This window comes from Typopeltis vanoorti, chromosome 4 (assembly GCF_054136105.1).
Source record: "Typopeltis vanoorti isolate ZY-2024b chromosome 4, IOZ_Tvanoo_1.0, whole genome shotgun sequence".
Taxonomy (NCBI): Eukaryota; Metazoa; Arthropoda; class Arachnida; order Uropygi; family Thelyphonidae; genus Typopeltis; species Typopeltis vanoorti.
This window is the reverse complement of record NC_143552.1, coordinates 126,268,697-126,284,741: the sequence shown is the minus strand read 5'-3', so window position 1 is coordinate 126,284,741 and position 16,045 is coordinate 126,268,697. Positions and strand designations below refer to the sequence as shown.

General features: G+C 35.4%; 1 protein-coding gene across 3 annotated transcripts in view; it reads right to left on the bottom strand.

Moving 5' to 3' along the window:
• The window catches only part of LOC150107659 (calmodulin-binding transcription activator 2-like), a 790,456-nt gene that overhangs the window by 104,699 nt on the left and 669,712 nt on the right, over nucleotides 1-16,045 (bottom strand). For all 3 annotated transcript variants that reach the window (XM_090391992.1, XM_090391993.1, XM_090391994.1), the window contains 2 exons: nucleotides 2,215-2,524; nucleotides 1,686-1,867 (listed from right to left, as the gene is read on the bottom strand). In XM_090391992.1, the coding sequence (XP_090248118.1) occupies nucleotides 1,686-1,867; nucleotides 2,215-2,524 (492 nt within the window). The remainder of the gene's footprint in view (nucleotides 1-1,685; nucleotides 1,868-2,214; nucleotides 2,525-16,045) is intronic.

Here is a 16,045-nt window from a genome sequence, read left to right as displayed (position 1 = left end):
ATTGTCTTGTGCTTTCCTGTAGTTTTAATGCTTGAAACTTCGTTATTAATTGTTCTTTGTTTTTGAATAATAGGTGCTTGGCTGAGTCGTCTGTGATTTAGTCCAAAATATTCCAAATTTCTGAATTAACGTAACTGGATAGCTCAAATTTTAGTTGTAACACTTTGGCTTGGGTAGATGCTAAGTTTTTTCGTGCCTCGTGGATCTGTTCCCTTAACAACACTTTTTCTAGCCTGGCATAGATACGGAGCGCTTTATCTGATGTAAATTTCTTCTTTAGTTTAATGCAGTTGGATATTAAGTTGCTGTCTCTACATCGTTTCAAAAAGGCTAGTCGATTAATTAACATGGAACTACGTATCTTTAGCTTACCGTAGAGGCTGCACTGCTTGTGGGTCACATCTCCATGGATTATGATGACTCTTTCTTTTAAGGTTACACAGTGATCAGCATTCATATTTATGAATTTAGGGACACAAAACACACGTGTTGAATAGATTATTTTACTGATTATTAATAAATTACATAATCTGATTATGTAATAACATTACACAATCTGTTTCAAATATGCAGGGCAAGAGAGGCAGGTGTAGAATGCATGTTCTACTGTTTCCAATCATAACAGATGTTGCAGATCGGATCTCCAATGTTAAAACACCTCCATTTGATAGTCACCTTCCAGTCACCACCAAATGGTGGTGACTGGAAGACGACCATATGCAATTCTCCAAACAAGATCACTCCTGTTAGGGTACCCTTGGAACTTCAATAAGTTATGATTTGCTGCAAACTTCCACAACTGTGGAAGTTTGCAGCAAAAAAGATTAAAGACTTCTTTTTAGCAAATTTTACTTTTATTAATGGAAAGGATGTCAATGCCAGAATGTTGTAGCAATCTTAGAGTTAAACAGAGAATGTTGTAGTATTCAGAAACAATTTCAGCTTTTGGACCTTTATAATCATTTACTCCAAACTGGGGAAGATGAAAACACAAAGAGTATCAGAGAAAGTCTGCATATGTGTGATTGGTCTGCAATATTTTATGGATTTTTGAAGCTGTATTACTTAAACAGCAGAATTTTATGACTGGAAGCCCAAATCCTCCATGCTTCTTTGATAGCTGAAGAAATTCCTTTTTAACTTCTTGGTATCGCTGGACCAAAAAAAACTGAACAGACTTACTATATAATTGCTTTTCTTCAGCTTCTGAGATGTCTGTAATATTTATCATGTATAACTGTGGTCTCATCAGTGGGATCCAGACCCAGAAGAGATATCAAGTTTGAAGTAATGGAGAAGTCATAAATTTCCTATATACAAGTAGTGAAAAAGTGTATCACCTTATTAGTAACAGATCAGAGATAGATGTTGAAAGTTTTTTTTCACTTGGTATAAAATTGAGGAGATGCCTTAGCAACTCCATGGAGATGTCTGAGAAATAATAATAATTCTTTTTTATCATAAACATATCTTCAGAATCAGCTCTTCTGAATAACTACTGACTTTATACACAATGTTATCCAAATACTGCATTCTCACATCTGTCTTTAAGATCTGCTTAAAAATGGAATAATTAGAGAAAATATCAATTAAGTTGATTAATGATCCTTTTCCCATCATTTTATTCTATTTTCTTTCATATGGATGTCACATTAGTTTCTCTTACATGCATTTTGTGTACTTACCAGACAGCGTCAAATTGGAGAAATCCTTTTCCATAATTTTTCCTGAAGCCTGCAAGAATTCTGAAAAATCTGCTGTTGTGGGTGTAGGACTAGGAGAATCCAGTGTAAAGCTTCTTGGACTATGAAGACATGATGATGATGCTGGACTAAGAGAAGAATTAGGAGTACCAACTTCACAGTACCTATAATCGAAAAATCAGCATAATATATTTAATCATGCATTTAACATTAAGTAATTTAAATATTTACTGGAAAAAAAAATGGATTTTTTGCGTAAGAATCCATTAAAATGAATGAAGTGACTAAGCTGCATTTTACTGCAATAATAAGTTTTTCGTGTGCTTTATTTATTTTCAATAATTGTATCTTTTATTTTCTTATCAATCCAAGAGAAAAACAATGTATAATGTGTGTGTGTGGGTGGGTGAGTGTCACTTAGATTAATTATCATTATCTAACCAATCTAAAATCCATTCATAAAATTAAAGTAAACTTTCAGCATGAAATTACAGAAATACTAATATCTAACCTGTATGTATGGTCACTGAATTCAAAGTTAAATTCATCATTAAGAAAAGGTGGTGGAGGTTCTTCAACAGGACACATTTCTAGATCAGGATTACCATGTGAGAGAGATGAGATGTCATTTTGTGTAGAGGATACCAGGTTTCCTAGTTCATCTGTCTGTTCTGATTCCTGGCATGATGTAGCCTTTATACGATCTGGCATTGCAGCAATTATTTGTTCAGCTAGTGTAAGAACACGATTCTCTGCTTCCGTGTTTGTGGAAATGAAATTACAGTTTGTGAAGTCATCCTGATGATTTGAATATCTGTTATCTAAGAAATAAATTTACACATATACATAAAATACAAGGCATGTGAGTACATAAAAAATGAACTTTAATTGCACACTGACAATTTAAAAATGTTAACATGTTGTAGAAAATCAAAACAGAAACTAAACATAATTTCACATTATAGAAAACAAATTATGAAAGAATCAACATTAACTGTATTGTAAAATCAATTTTAGGCCTGCTAACCTGAAAGATCTACAATACATTCAAAGACTACAATACAAATTCTGTTTATTTAAGAGCCACGTAAATGGCACATTTGCATATTTATATTTTTGATTATAATGACAAAAAGAGTTTGATTGTTCAAACTGTCTCAGCATGAGTAGGATTACTAATGTGTAGAAGAAGGGCCAGCTTATTAAAAAGGATGGGTAGCTAAACCGATGTTTACCAATTATAAATCAATCATGACTTGTTAACTACTCTACCAGCTGAAGTGGATCAAATACACGAACCACCACCTTACTATTTTTCAAGGAATAAAACATGAGCAGCTTACTGTCTTTTATCATGTAATTATCCTACAATATTAATCTCTTAATAGCAATTATAGGGTTGTTAATGGATTAAATTTAATTCTTTAAAGATACTTGTGACATTAGGATTATAAAATATATACACGTTTACACAAGAATATTATTCAATTTGCCAAATATTTCAGTCTGAATATTACAGACCATCTTCAGTGGTTACATAGGAATAGTTTTAAAAAACAAGGTGGAATACGAACAATTGATCATTCACAAATAGAACGAGCCGCGTGATGTCATATCGCTAAGTATTAAAAGAGTAAATTTTTTTTTTTTTTATCAGAGTCATCATTAAATTAAAGATATTAATTCAGAAATTCATGTCTATCTATCTATTCCCTTCTGCCATACGGCCGGGGGGGGGGGGGGGGGGGGGTAGCTATATGCTACCATACCAGGGAGATGATCATGAGCAAGGTGGTTTCCCGTTGCCCTCTTTGCCGTAAGTATTTATGACTGTAACCTGTGTGTTCACGGGGCCGGTTTGCCTGCTTGCGGGATGAAAAACCCCAGATAAACTGGCGGAAAAAACCCTATTGTCCACACCCAAAACTGGCTAACTTGGCTATGGCTGAGGAAGATCCATAAGCTCCTCACGTCGTGGACGGGAATCGAACCTAGGACGCTCCTTCCCCAGGCATATGGTTGCGAAGCAGAAAGCCACTAGGCTAACCGCGCGAACGAAATTCATGTAATAATCTTAAATAACATTAGACTAATATAGGAAAAAAAAAAAAATTAATGTGTTATCCTGATTAAACTTCGCAAATTTTTGATACAGATATACAGTCATTACGATTCAAGTTAGGACGTTGAAATCAGCAGTAAAAAGAAAAAGACATTGAAAATAGGAAGAAACATTAAAAACATTAGCTGCATCCTGAGTGGAAAAATAGAACAAGTAAAACTTGTTCTAATAGCTGAACAAGTAAAACTTGTTCAGCTATTTACGCACAATTTTTAGTGAAGATGTGAAATTAAATTTGGAAATAGATACATATTTAGCAGAATTAGCAAAGCTTGTATAACTTGTATGAAAGTAAGGAGTCTCTGTAATGAGGTCATACAGCAAAGGTGTCGTCTATATATCTAACCCAAAAGGATGGTTGAGGGAATATAGATGAGAACAGGACTTCTTCTAGATGTTCCAAATAAAAGTTGACTAGAGCAGGAGAGAGTGGACTTCCCACAGCTGCTCTGCTCTGATCTAAACATGATTTGGCTATTAACATTCATCAAGTTTCTGATCTCCGTACCTATATCTCCACAAACTGAGAACCACATCTTTCAAACATAGTTCTGAATGTGGCTAAACATTCTATACAATGTTCATATAAAAAACAGAATCAACATCTAAACCGCTAATATGATGTTCTTGTTTCTAGACAAATCAAGCCGTTCCAAGTTCCAGATAATTGGATTGTCAATGTATCCGGTTGCCCTTTAACTAATAGTGAAATACTCATCCTCTCAAGAGGACATGAATTCTCTATAGTTCCTAAAAAGATTCCATACCTAGATTTCCTAGTTAACATATAACGTAACCCCCCCTCATTCATCTTTCAAGTGAAAAAGCTAATGCTTTCCGCCAAGAAGTTGCTTCTTTGCTACTTAAAGCCAAGCTTCCTCCTTCGAACATATCTCCTTCTGAAAAGAAAGTGCTACATTCCTTAAGAAGCAAGGAATATAGATGAGAACAGTCACCTCATCATTACTAAAGCTGACAAGGAGAAAGTGACAGTAATTATGGACTCTTCAAACTATAGAAGAAAACTTTCCCTTTTACTTTGAGATCGCTCAACATACCAAGAACTCAATCACAATCCAAATAACAGACAACTGAAGAAATTAAACTCCCTGTAAGATGAGGTCATAAGTTTGAATATACACACGATCGAAAGGAAAAAAACTCATTTTGCTAGGCCTCCTAGGTTTTATGGTCTATCTAAAATACATAAGACAGATATTCCTCTTCGCCCTATAGTGGATTGTATTGATTCTCCCACTTATCGCACAGCCAAATATCTAGCTAAATTATTGAAATCACACATAGGCAACTCATGCTCTTTTTTGAAAAACTCTTTGGATTTCTTAAATAAATTGAAAAATATCTCATTACAACCTACAGATCTTATGGTTAGCTTTCATATAAAATCTTTATATACAAATGTACCTCTCAAAGAGGTACATTTATAGAATTACTTGCTGACATCGTCCCACAAGACATTATAAAGTTATTTGATTTTGTAATGCACTCTGGATATTTCTTATGTCAAAACAAATTTTATAACCAAGTGGAAGGAACAGCCATGGGAAGTCTATTCTCTTCTGCTCTAGCCAACTTTTATTTGAAACATCTAGAAGAAGACCTGTTCTCATCTATATTCCCTCAACCATCCTCTTGGGTTAGATGACTATTGGTGATGACTATTTTGGTGATGATGATGGTGATGACTATTTTTCAACTTCATGTAGGGGAAGTTAGGAGTGGTGTTGAATAACAACAGGAAGAAGGCCAAAAGAGTGGAAATTCAACAATGGGAATGTTTAGAATATTAAGTAATCTTGATGTTAATAAGGCTGTGGGAGTGGACAGGATATCACTATGGACAGGTGAATATGGATGATTGACTTTAGTTGATTAGAGATGAAACACAGGCCACATCTACTGACATTGGAAATGTTCAGTGCAGTGTACTGAACATTTCCATTAGTGTACTTCATGTAGGGGAAGTTAGGAGTGGTGTTGAATAACAACAGGAAGAAGGCCAAAAGAGTGGAAATTCAACAATGGGAATGTTTAGAATATTAAGTAATCTTGATGTTAATAAGGCTGTGGGAGTGGACAGGATATCACTATGTATATTATTACAGCAATATGCAAAAAGAGATGGTAGTGTTCTCTTAACTTGGTTGTTCAAATGTAGTCTGAAAACATGATCAGTCCTGAAAGAAAGAAAGAAAGAAAGAACAAATTACTAAGGGAGAATCCAAGTCAGTAGTGTCAAAATATAGGCCAGTGTGTAGATTAGGTGTAATGGTGAAGGTGTTAGAGGCTGGGTAGAGATACAATACAAACTTGGATGAAAATGGAAATCTTTCAAGGGTATGGATTTGTTAAGGAGAGGCCATGGTACGGTTACATTTTATAATAGGGTGATGACTATTGTACTGGATAGAAGAGATGCTTATACAGTGATTTATCTGGATTTTGCTAAAGTATTTGACTGAGTACTAAATGATGATAACCCTTTTTTGAGATTGAGTGGTATGATGATGGATAATCATTTAGTAGCTTGGTTACAGGGTTGGTTGACCAATAGTAGTCAGTGAGTTCTGCATGGGGATGTGGAATTCTGAAAAAGGAAGCTGATGAGTGACATACCACCTTTCTTTCTGGGATCACTGTTGTTTAACTTATATAATATGACATAGTTCAGGAGAGGTATATAAGAGAAGATATTCTGTTCTTTGCTGATGATGTTAAATTAGGAAGAGCATTGTCAAGAAGTTATGATGTGATGTTACAAGACGATTGAATAGCTTGGTACATTGGGCTGAAAATGATAAGTCATTCAATATTGCTAAGCATAAAGTTATGCACTTTTGCCAGAGAAGATATAATGAGGTTTATGATATTGGAAGAATGTTGCTTCAAGAGGAGGAGAAGGCAAGAGATCTGAAGATCTTTGTCAATAGGGAAGTGAACTTCAAGGGACATATCACAAAAGTTGTAAGGTTCACCCACAAAGTTGCTGTGCTATAATGCAAAGAATGGATTAAGAGATGATAGTTCCATCGTATGAAGACTAATTAAGCCTCATTTGGATTTATTATTATTATTATTATTATTATTAAGAGAGACCTCCAGGGAGTCAGAGACTCATCGAAGGAGGCCACATACCGCACACACCAGCTATCATACTTATTCTTGACTTCATTCACACTGCTTGCACTCACAACATCCAATGGCAATCCATTCCAATCACGCACTACCCTCTGAGAGAAAAATCCAGTCCTCACACCCTTCTTGGCAGCCTTCATTCTCAGCTTCCAAGGATGCCCTCTCATCCTTTCTCCACCCTCCATAAATTGAAAAATTCCATCAATTGAAATCCTGTGTGATCCTTTCAGAAGTCTGTAAGTCTCAATCATATTACCCCCCCCCCCTCTTTCTCCTGTTTGCTAGCATCTGCAGTCTACAAATTCTCGATCTGTCTTCATAATCAGTATTCCATAACCTTATATCATTTTAACACTCTCCTTTGTAATCTTTCCAATATATCAGAATCACAATGGAACCCAGGAGACCAGACCTGCACACAATAGTCCAAGTGAGGTCTTATCGAGGCCTTGTAAAGAGGCAAAATAACATCCTTATCTTTACATGTGAACGTGTAAAGCATTGCAATTATTTTTTGAGTTGTATATGCAATCTTTGCTACATGGCCCCTGAACTTCAACTTCCTATCTATTAACACTCTGAGATTCCTAGCCTCATTAGTTTCTTCTAGCCTAATCCCACCAATATAATACAACATTGGATATCTAATCACGCCGAAGTGAATGATTTTACACTTACTGACATTGAATTGACATCCATTTTCCCATGCCCACAATTCCAGCCTATTCAAATAATTCTGCAAAGACTGCATATCAGCAGCATTCCTGATTACTCTACTTATCTTTGATCATCAGCAAATAACTGTATGTCACTTGTCAAATCCTTCCCAATATCATTAATGTACAGATTGAATAACAGGGGACTAAGCACTGATCCTTGTGGTACACCACCTGTTACCTTAAACCTCGCACACACATATCCCCCGTATACCACTTTCTGATATCTGTCAGTCAGCCATCCTCTTATCTATGCTAATATTGTATAACCCAAACCCATTTTCTCCAATTTATGCAATAGTCTTCCATGCTGAATTCTGGCAAAAGTCTTAGCAAAATCCAAAAGTATCATGGTGTATCCATTCCCCTTGTCTAGTTCAATGGTAACATTGTTATAGAATGTGAGCAAGTTGCTAAAATACGATCTTCCCTTAGTAAACCCATGTTGTTCATTGCAAAGTAGAGATTCACTGTCAACCCATTTCTGAATACAGGCCCTAACCAATTTTTCCAAAATCTTCACCACCACTCCTGAGATACTAATTGGTCAATAGTTGGATATATCAGTCTTAGCACCACCCTTGTGCAATGGAATTACCATACATTCCTTCCATTCCTGTGGAATCTTCCCTGTTCTGAGAGTCATATTAAACATCCTGGTCAAAGGAATGGCCAGTTCAGCTGAACACTCTTTTAGCACACCTGCTGATATTCAATCAGTCCCTATTGCTGAATTCTTATACAATTTGTGCAACAGCTCTAATACTTCAGCCTCACACACACACCTGCATTTCTTCATCTAGCGAAGAGGTAACAGTGAGCTCACTGTTGTGTTCACCAGGTTGATAGCTTTTAACGAAATTGGTACTCATTAACTGAACAACCTCTTCTGCATCTGTAACCCTCACAGCATCTGGATTTAGAAGAGTCATTCTTTCATATTCATTCTTTCTTTTGCTTGTAGCATATTGATAGAATTCTTGTAGGTTGTCTTTAGCATGCAGAGCCAGTTTCTTTCATACTTATTACTCAGACTCTCCTTTCCGTACAACAGTTGTGACTATTCTAGCCTGCTGCTTATACGGTATTTCTTCCACATCAACCTTTTCTTACGAATCTCTTGCTTAATAAGATTACACATCCATTTGACTCCTACTCTATTTATTCTTTGAACTCTCAGGACATTCTGATATTGCATCATTTAAGTATTGTTTAAATGCTTCCCATGCACTGTCTATATTCTTTCCATCCAGCAACCGATCCCATTCCATTGAACTCGGTATACTCCTCAGTTGGTCATAATTTCCTGCTTTGTAGTTCAGCATGTAACCTTTTCTGAATGGAACATTCATAAACTTAGGCGCTTCCCAAGTGAGTAACACATGATCACTGTCACCAACTGGAATCAGAATAGTTACGTCTTTAACTGAAACACCCTCTGACACTATAATCAAATCTAACCCTCTTTGCCTTCAAGTTCCTTCGTCACATGCTGCTTTAGGAAGTTGTCCCACAACAGCTCAATAAATGCATTTTCATTCTTCTCGTGAGATTCTACTACTACCCAATCAATATTTGGATAATTAAAGTCTCCCATTATGATTACTCTTTTTGTGCTCATGTTTTCTATTTGGTGATGCATTTCTTTGTCACTAGCAACCAATCCACCAGGTCTGTAACAACACCCCACTATGTAATTTGTTTTGTTAGATTCCACCTCACACTAGATGGCTTCAACCTCACTGCCACATGAAATATTGTTAGTAGTACTACAATCATAGGTCTCAACTCTAACTGGATTTAAATCATCCGATATCATTAGCAGCATGCCCCCTCCTCTCCTATCCTCTCTATCCTTCCTAAAAATTCTGATAGCCAGGTCTCACTAATATCTACAGTCTGAGGTCGCAACACATTGACTAAGGCAACAAACTCTATCCCTTTGTTTCTGATTCTCCTAACATTCGTGTACAGACATAACAATCTACCTGTTTGTTCTTTTTTATTGTCTTGTCTGCAGTCTGCCTGACACAGTTGGAAAACTTGCAGATCTCTATTATTCTCTAATGCCTTACACATGTAGACATCTTTGAACACATATGATGGGTCTGAACCGGATGAACAAACCCGAAATCATTCTCGCCTCGTCAACATTTCCATGACAAAGCCCATTCCCATCATTAACATAGTTATATAACATTGTCGCTCTCACACTCACGTTCACACCATTCCTCCCTTTATAATTTAGTTTCCCTGACTCTCTGTGTTAGGTTTTCATACATTTATGTGCACAGATCTGGTGACAAGGGATATACTGGCAATAAGGAAAAATTGGAGGGAGAGAGATGGAGAGAGAGAGTGCAAAAGCAAATAACTAAAACTGTCTCAGGACTATGAAATATTGAGTATGAGGACAGATTCAGGGAATGAGGTCTTCAGAGATTAGCAGTTAGCAGGATTAGGGAAGGGAAGATATGATTGAGGCATATAAGTTGGTGAGAGAAACCTATCAGATAGATATAGGAGAATTATTGCATTGCATAATGGGTGATGCAAGAATGAGAGGTCATTCCTGGAACCTGTGCAAAGGTCATGTGAGTAAGGAAGTGAAAAGAAGATTTTTTTTACTTGGTAGGTAGTGAATGAGTGTAATGCATTGCCAGAGTGGGTGAAAAGTGTTCCAAAATTGAATGTATTCAAGTCAAGGAATGGTAGTTATTGGGAGTGTTCAGTTGAGTGTTCAACCTTCTATAATGAGTCTTCGGACTCCACAGGGACTTGGAAGCAAAGCAATATTAAAAAAGCATTAATACAGAATTAATCTGGTCTGAACAAATTAGTTCTATGTGCAAATATTTGATGACGAGCAGCAGTTCAATGTTTCCAAGCATACGATTATACATTTTGGACTGATGGTATTGCAGGAAAATTATTGTATTAATATTAGGGAATTTGCTGGAAGGGGTCAATGAAGACAGAGGTGATGATGGACAGAGAATTGAAATTTAAGCCAGATTGCTAAGGTAGTTAAGTCATTACATAAGATAACTGTAGTGATGAAGCATACATTAACTTATAGGAATAAAGAAGTTATTCTCTTGCTTTGCAAGGATTTGATAAACGATATTTGGATTACTATGCTCAGATAGTCACCTGGATTCTGTGAAAATGGAGAAAGAGACAGTTGAAAAGATCCAGCAGAGAGTAACCAAGATTATATCTGGCCTATGGAATTGTGCTAAGGAAATGCTTGGAGAAGTATAGCTTCAAAGTTCAAGAAACAGACAGAAGAGAGGAGATATTGATGAAAACATAAAAGTTAGTAAAGGGGATTTTACAGTATATAGATACAAGTCTCATGAGGTGTATTGAGTGTGTATAATGGGCTAACAATGGATGCTGTGAGTCTTTGAGAAATGTATTCTAGGATAGATATCATGGATAGTTAAGCAATGAATGACAAAGAAAGGAACTCTTCTTAGATGATTCCTTGGAGGTGTCTATATAATAATAATATTTAAGAGTCACCAGAGATAAAGCCTTCTGGTTGCAAAGACTTGGGTTCAAATCCCATCAACAATGTGAAGAACATTTATCAGGGCTTTTCAACTGAAGGCCAGTTAGCTGGTCCCAGATAGATGACAAAGTTTGTCCCTCCTAGAAATGGGTTTTTTGTCCTGCAACCAGCAAAGCTGCCAGTAGAAAACACAATAGGCATAGGGGTAACCATCTTATCATGGAGTCATGGAGTTATGGTTATGAAATCCAAGGTTACTTGGAATCATGGGCAATTGTTAGAGCCATTGATGATGATGAATATTTAATATAATGAATTCTTAACCACAGTTGAGAAATAACATAACATGAGTTTGTTGTGGAGGCAAGAAGATATGCAATATGCACTATACTATACTAATCATATATATAGTACTGCATTACATGAGGAATTAGCATAATACAGTCAACTTTCACCACGAGAACTCACAGGAATACAAATGACAAAGTGAATTTCTCTTACAATGTGCATATCAGACTTTGATCAGGGTACATGTAGTTGTTAATATCAGGTGAAGTTCTTATCTTTTAATCTTTAAAGGTACTTGTGGAATAACTATAAATAACAAAATGACACAATAACCATGGTAATATACTTTAACGAAAGTACACATATTTCATACTGAAAATAACAGTACATCATAAGTGTGTAGAAACAACAAGCAAATAAAAGAACAGGAATACAAGGTATATACAACAATCGGTTTGCAAATTAAAAACAGTTGCTGCAAGCTAGAAATGAATATTAAATAAATAATATGAAAGCTATTTTTGATGTTTACTTAAAATAAGAATCTCCCAACTTTTGGGAATAGAGAGAGAGAATCATTCTGATTCAGGTTAGGATGATGAAAAAGGGATTTACAACTTTCTTTGAAAAGCATTCATATTTAAAACTGCTTCTAAAGCAAAGACAAGCTTCATCCCACAGGATACCGTGTTTAGTATCAATACTATGCTATGCCAGACCAGACTTTTGAGGTTTCACATATTCAGTGTAGTACTGATGTTCATTAATTCTTTTTTCCACAGAACGGCCCATCTGCCCAAAGAATTCACTAAACCAGGGGTCACCAAACTTCTTTGACCGTCGACCCCTTCAAGAGTTTCTTGACTTTTTATTGACCCCCTCTATTTTACTATTACGTAATTATAATAGGACAAACAAAAAAGACGCTTATGTGAGTTTTTAGATAGTTTATTTTATAGTTACAGTGATTTTATAGTTATAGTATTTATTGTATGTATAACATAGTATATATTATTATATTACTATTACTACTACTATTAATATCACTAGTAATATCACTGGTATTACTAGTGATATTAATAAACTACTGGTATTAATATCACTGGTATTACTACCAGTCCTGCTCAACTCTTCAACATAGAGAAGTTTAGTTCGTGAATGAATAACGATTGAATTATAATATGTATGTTGATGAATTTTAGAACATTAACGTTCACTTGTATGTCGATGCAAAAATGAGACTGGGATCGAATACGTGTAAGTATAAGTAAATAAGAACTGCGCACGTGTTGCAATCTCACTCCCGCCACACCGGCCGGGCAGGAACCACTAACATCTGTTTATTGGTAAATACGTCACTTTGGCCTACTTGATTGGTCTCAGTAACTATTTTCATGACCTTGCTCTCCATCTCACAGGTCCTATTCATGTCACTGTTCCCACGATTCACTCTTAATTGCATTGTCATTCAGGATAGAGGTAATCCAAGTTAACCGAATTAAATATTACCCGTACAATGATGTCTTTTTCTATCGACCCCTGAGCCTGAATAGACCCCCTAACAATGTTATATTGATCCCTGGGGTCGATATCAACCACTGCACTAAACTAACAGGCAAGTTAGAAAAATTATCAGTTTACAAGGTAAGCTACATGCCTTGATTGCTTTATTCAAAAAATATTAAGATACAAAAGTTATTCCTATGTTTACTAGATTTAGAGAGACTACTCAGTTGCTCGAAGCTCATGCAATTTAGATTTTTAGAAAGTTTTTCCTTGATATGAAGCCAAATTTGAGTAGTTAAAAAAAGATTTAGCATCTAATATTTAGTCTATTTTAAATCTTGAAAGAGACTAAATATTAGATGCTAAGCCTAACATTCATCATCCAGCTACTCTGGATGACGAATTACTGGATATCATTTTATGTGTTTAAAAACAATCATTAACCTACTCTTATGAAAAACATTCATACAGAATGATGCAAAAATATAAATCATTATATTGTAAGCAAAAATTTATTGCTGACAACACTCCTACTAATAAATGGGTTATTAGCATTCTTGAGGGCTGTTGTTTCATGCTGAGAATAGTGTGTTAGCTAAAAGCCACATTCCATATCTCAAATTTTTTTTTTTGCATAATATCGAACATAATCTGCCTGGACTTTCAATCAAAGATGCTAATAAATTATGCTTTGAAGTTGCTGCTTCACCCTTTAGAAGCAAATTACTTCCATGTAATTTATCTACTACTGAATTCTGTGCACTTTCATTAAAACAAAAGAACCATATATCTATTTCAAAAACAGATAAAGGAAAAGCTGTCATGGTAATAGGGCTGACTATGACAGGGAGACAGATTGCCTTTTACAGGATACCTCCAGCTATCAGAAAATTAATTATAACCCTAAAAAACACAAATTAAACAATTAAATAAGCTCCTTGATGAATTGTTAGCCTGGATCTAAAGACTGTATAAGTTATGCACCCAGTTTGGAAGAATTCTTTATTTATATGGTTTCTAAAAAACATTTATAAAGAATTTTGTCCAGTAAGACCCATTATGAATTGTATCAACTCTCCCACCTATAGAACTGTTAAATTTATTTCACTGCCCATATTGGACAATCCACATCATTTATCAAGAATTTCACACATTTTCTGGAAAAAAATCAAGAATATTCAAATACAAGAGTCAAACATGTTAGTCACCTTTGACATTGCTTTTCTATTTACCAACATTTTATCTGACCCTATTAGTTTACTATATGATGATTTCCCTCCTGATGTTATGAAGATTTCTGAATTTCTTATACAATCAGGATATTTCAGCTGGAAAAACAAGATCTATAAATAGGTTGAAGGCACTGCCATGGATTGCCCTCTGTCTCCACCTTTAGCAAACTATTTTTTGAGCCATCTGGAAGATACCTTGTGCTCATCCATTTATCCACGGCCCTCTCTGTGGTTTTGTTATGTCAATGATGATTTTGCTGTTTGTCCTTATTCTGAATGAAAATGAACTTATCACTTTCCTACATTGGATCAATAGCCTTCACCCACACAAGATAAACTGTCACCTCTTATCTTTAGCTGGTGCTTACCAGATCTCTTGTGAATGTAATTTGACATACTTTAGGCAGAGAGGCTGTTCTGTGGGAAAAAAATTTTAATTAAAATTTAAATTTTACATAGTCAATATTACATTGACTACGTAAAATTTCAAAAGCCCTCTGTTCTGACACAGCATAGTATTGACACTAAACATAGTAACCTGTAGGATGAATCTTATCTTCTCCATAGAAGCAGTTTTAAATATGAATGTCTTGTCAAAGAAAGATGTGAAGCCCTTTTACATCAGCCTAACCCGAATCGAAACAATTCTCTCTCTTACAAAATAAAAAGTTTCAGAGATTCTCATTTTATGTAAATATTAAAAATAGTTTTAACATTATTTATTAATATTAATTTCTAGCTTGTGGCACTCATTTTAATTGGTAAACCGATTGTTGTATGTACCTTGTTTTCCTGTTCTTTAATTTTCTTTTTTTTTTTTCTTTTTACAAAAATAAATTCCTTCCACTACAAAATAAAGTTCACATTAGAGCTTGAAAAGAATAACCAATTGCCTTTTCTAGATGCACACTAATAAAGAAACAAGAGAATGGACAAATCCAGCTCACAATCTATCGAAAATCAACAGACACTGGACGTTACCTGCACTTCAAATCGTCTCACCATACTGCACAAAAACTCAGCATAATGTATATACTTAAAAATAGAGCGACCAATATTATCTCAGAAGAAAAAGATCTCCTTGATGAACTCACTCTCATATCTCAAACACTAATAAACAACGGTTACCCAAAAAATATAATCAAAAAGATTCTTCATGAAAACCCTCCACAGCAGCAACCTCCTGTCGTGCAATATATGTCATCCATCGTCATGCCTTATGCAGGCTCAGTGTCAACAAAAATAGTCAAACTCCTTAAGTCTTTCAACATCAGAGTTGCTCTCAAACCTGTCAAAATTATATGCCACATTTTAAGATCTCCTAAGGACATTAATGCCTTCTTCAAATACGCAGGTGTACACAACATCCCATGTTCCAGTGGATTAAATTACATAGGCCAAACATTCCAAGAAGCCTGGAAATTCGAAAAAAAGAACATATAGGGGACGTGAACAACAACAACAACAGAACAGATACTTCGGGATTAGCCCATCACTTCTCAATCTCTGATCACACCATCAATTGGGATAACAGCTTCATGCCTTATATAGAAGAAGATTTTTGATGTAGAAATTTCAAAGAAGCCACCATTGTACTCCACTCTGGAGAAAATCTAAACAGAAATCAAGTAATGATTCTGAAAGACATCTGGAAAAGCCTAATAAATTCACTCAGCTCACCAGAATTTCATTTCACTAAAAAACTACAACGCGCTCAATAAACAATGATTGAGACACCACGTTCCACGCCTATGATGTTATGCGTCAGTTTTAACTTATTTGACTGTGTTACTCCATTCTTCTTT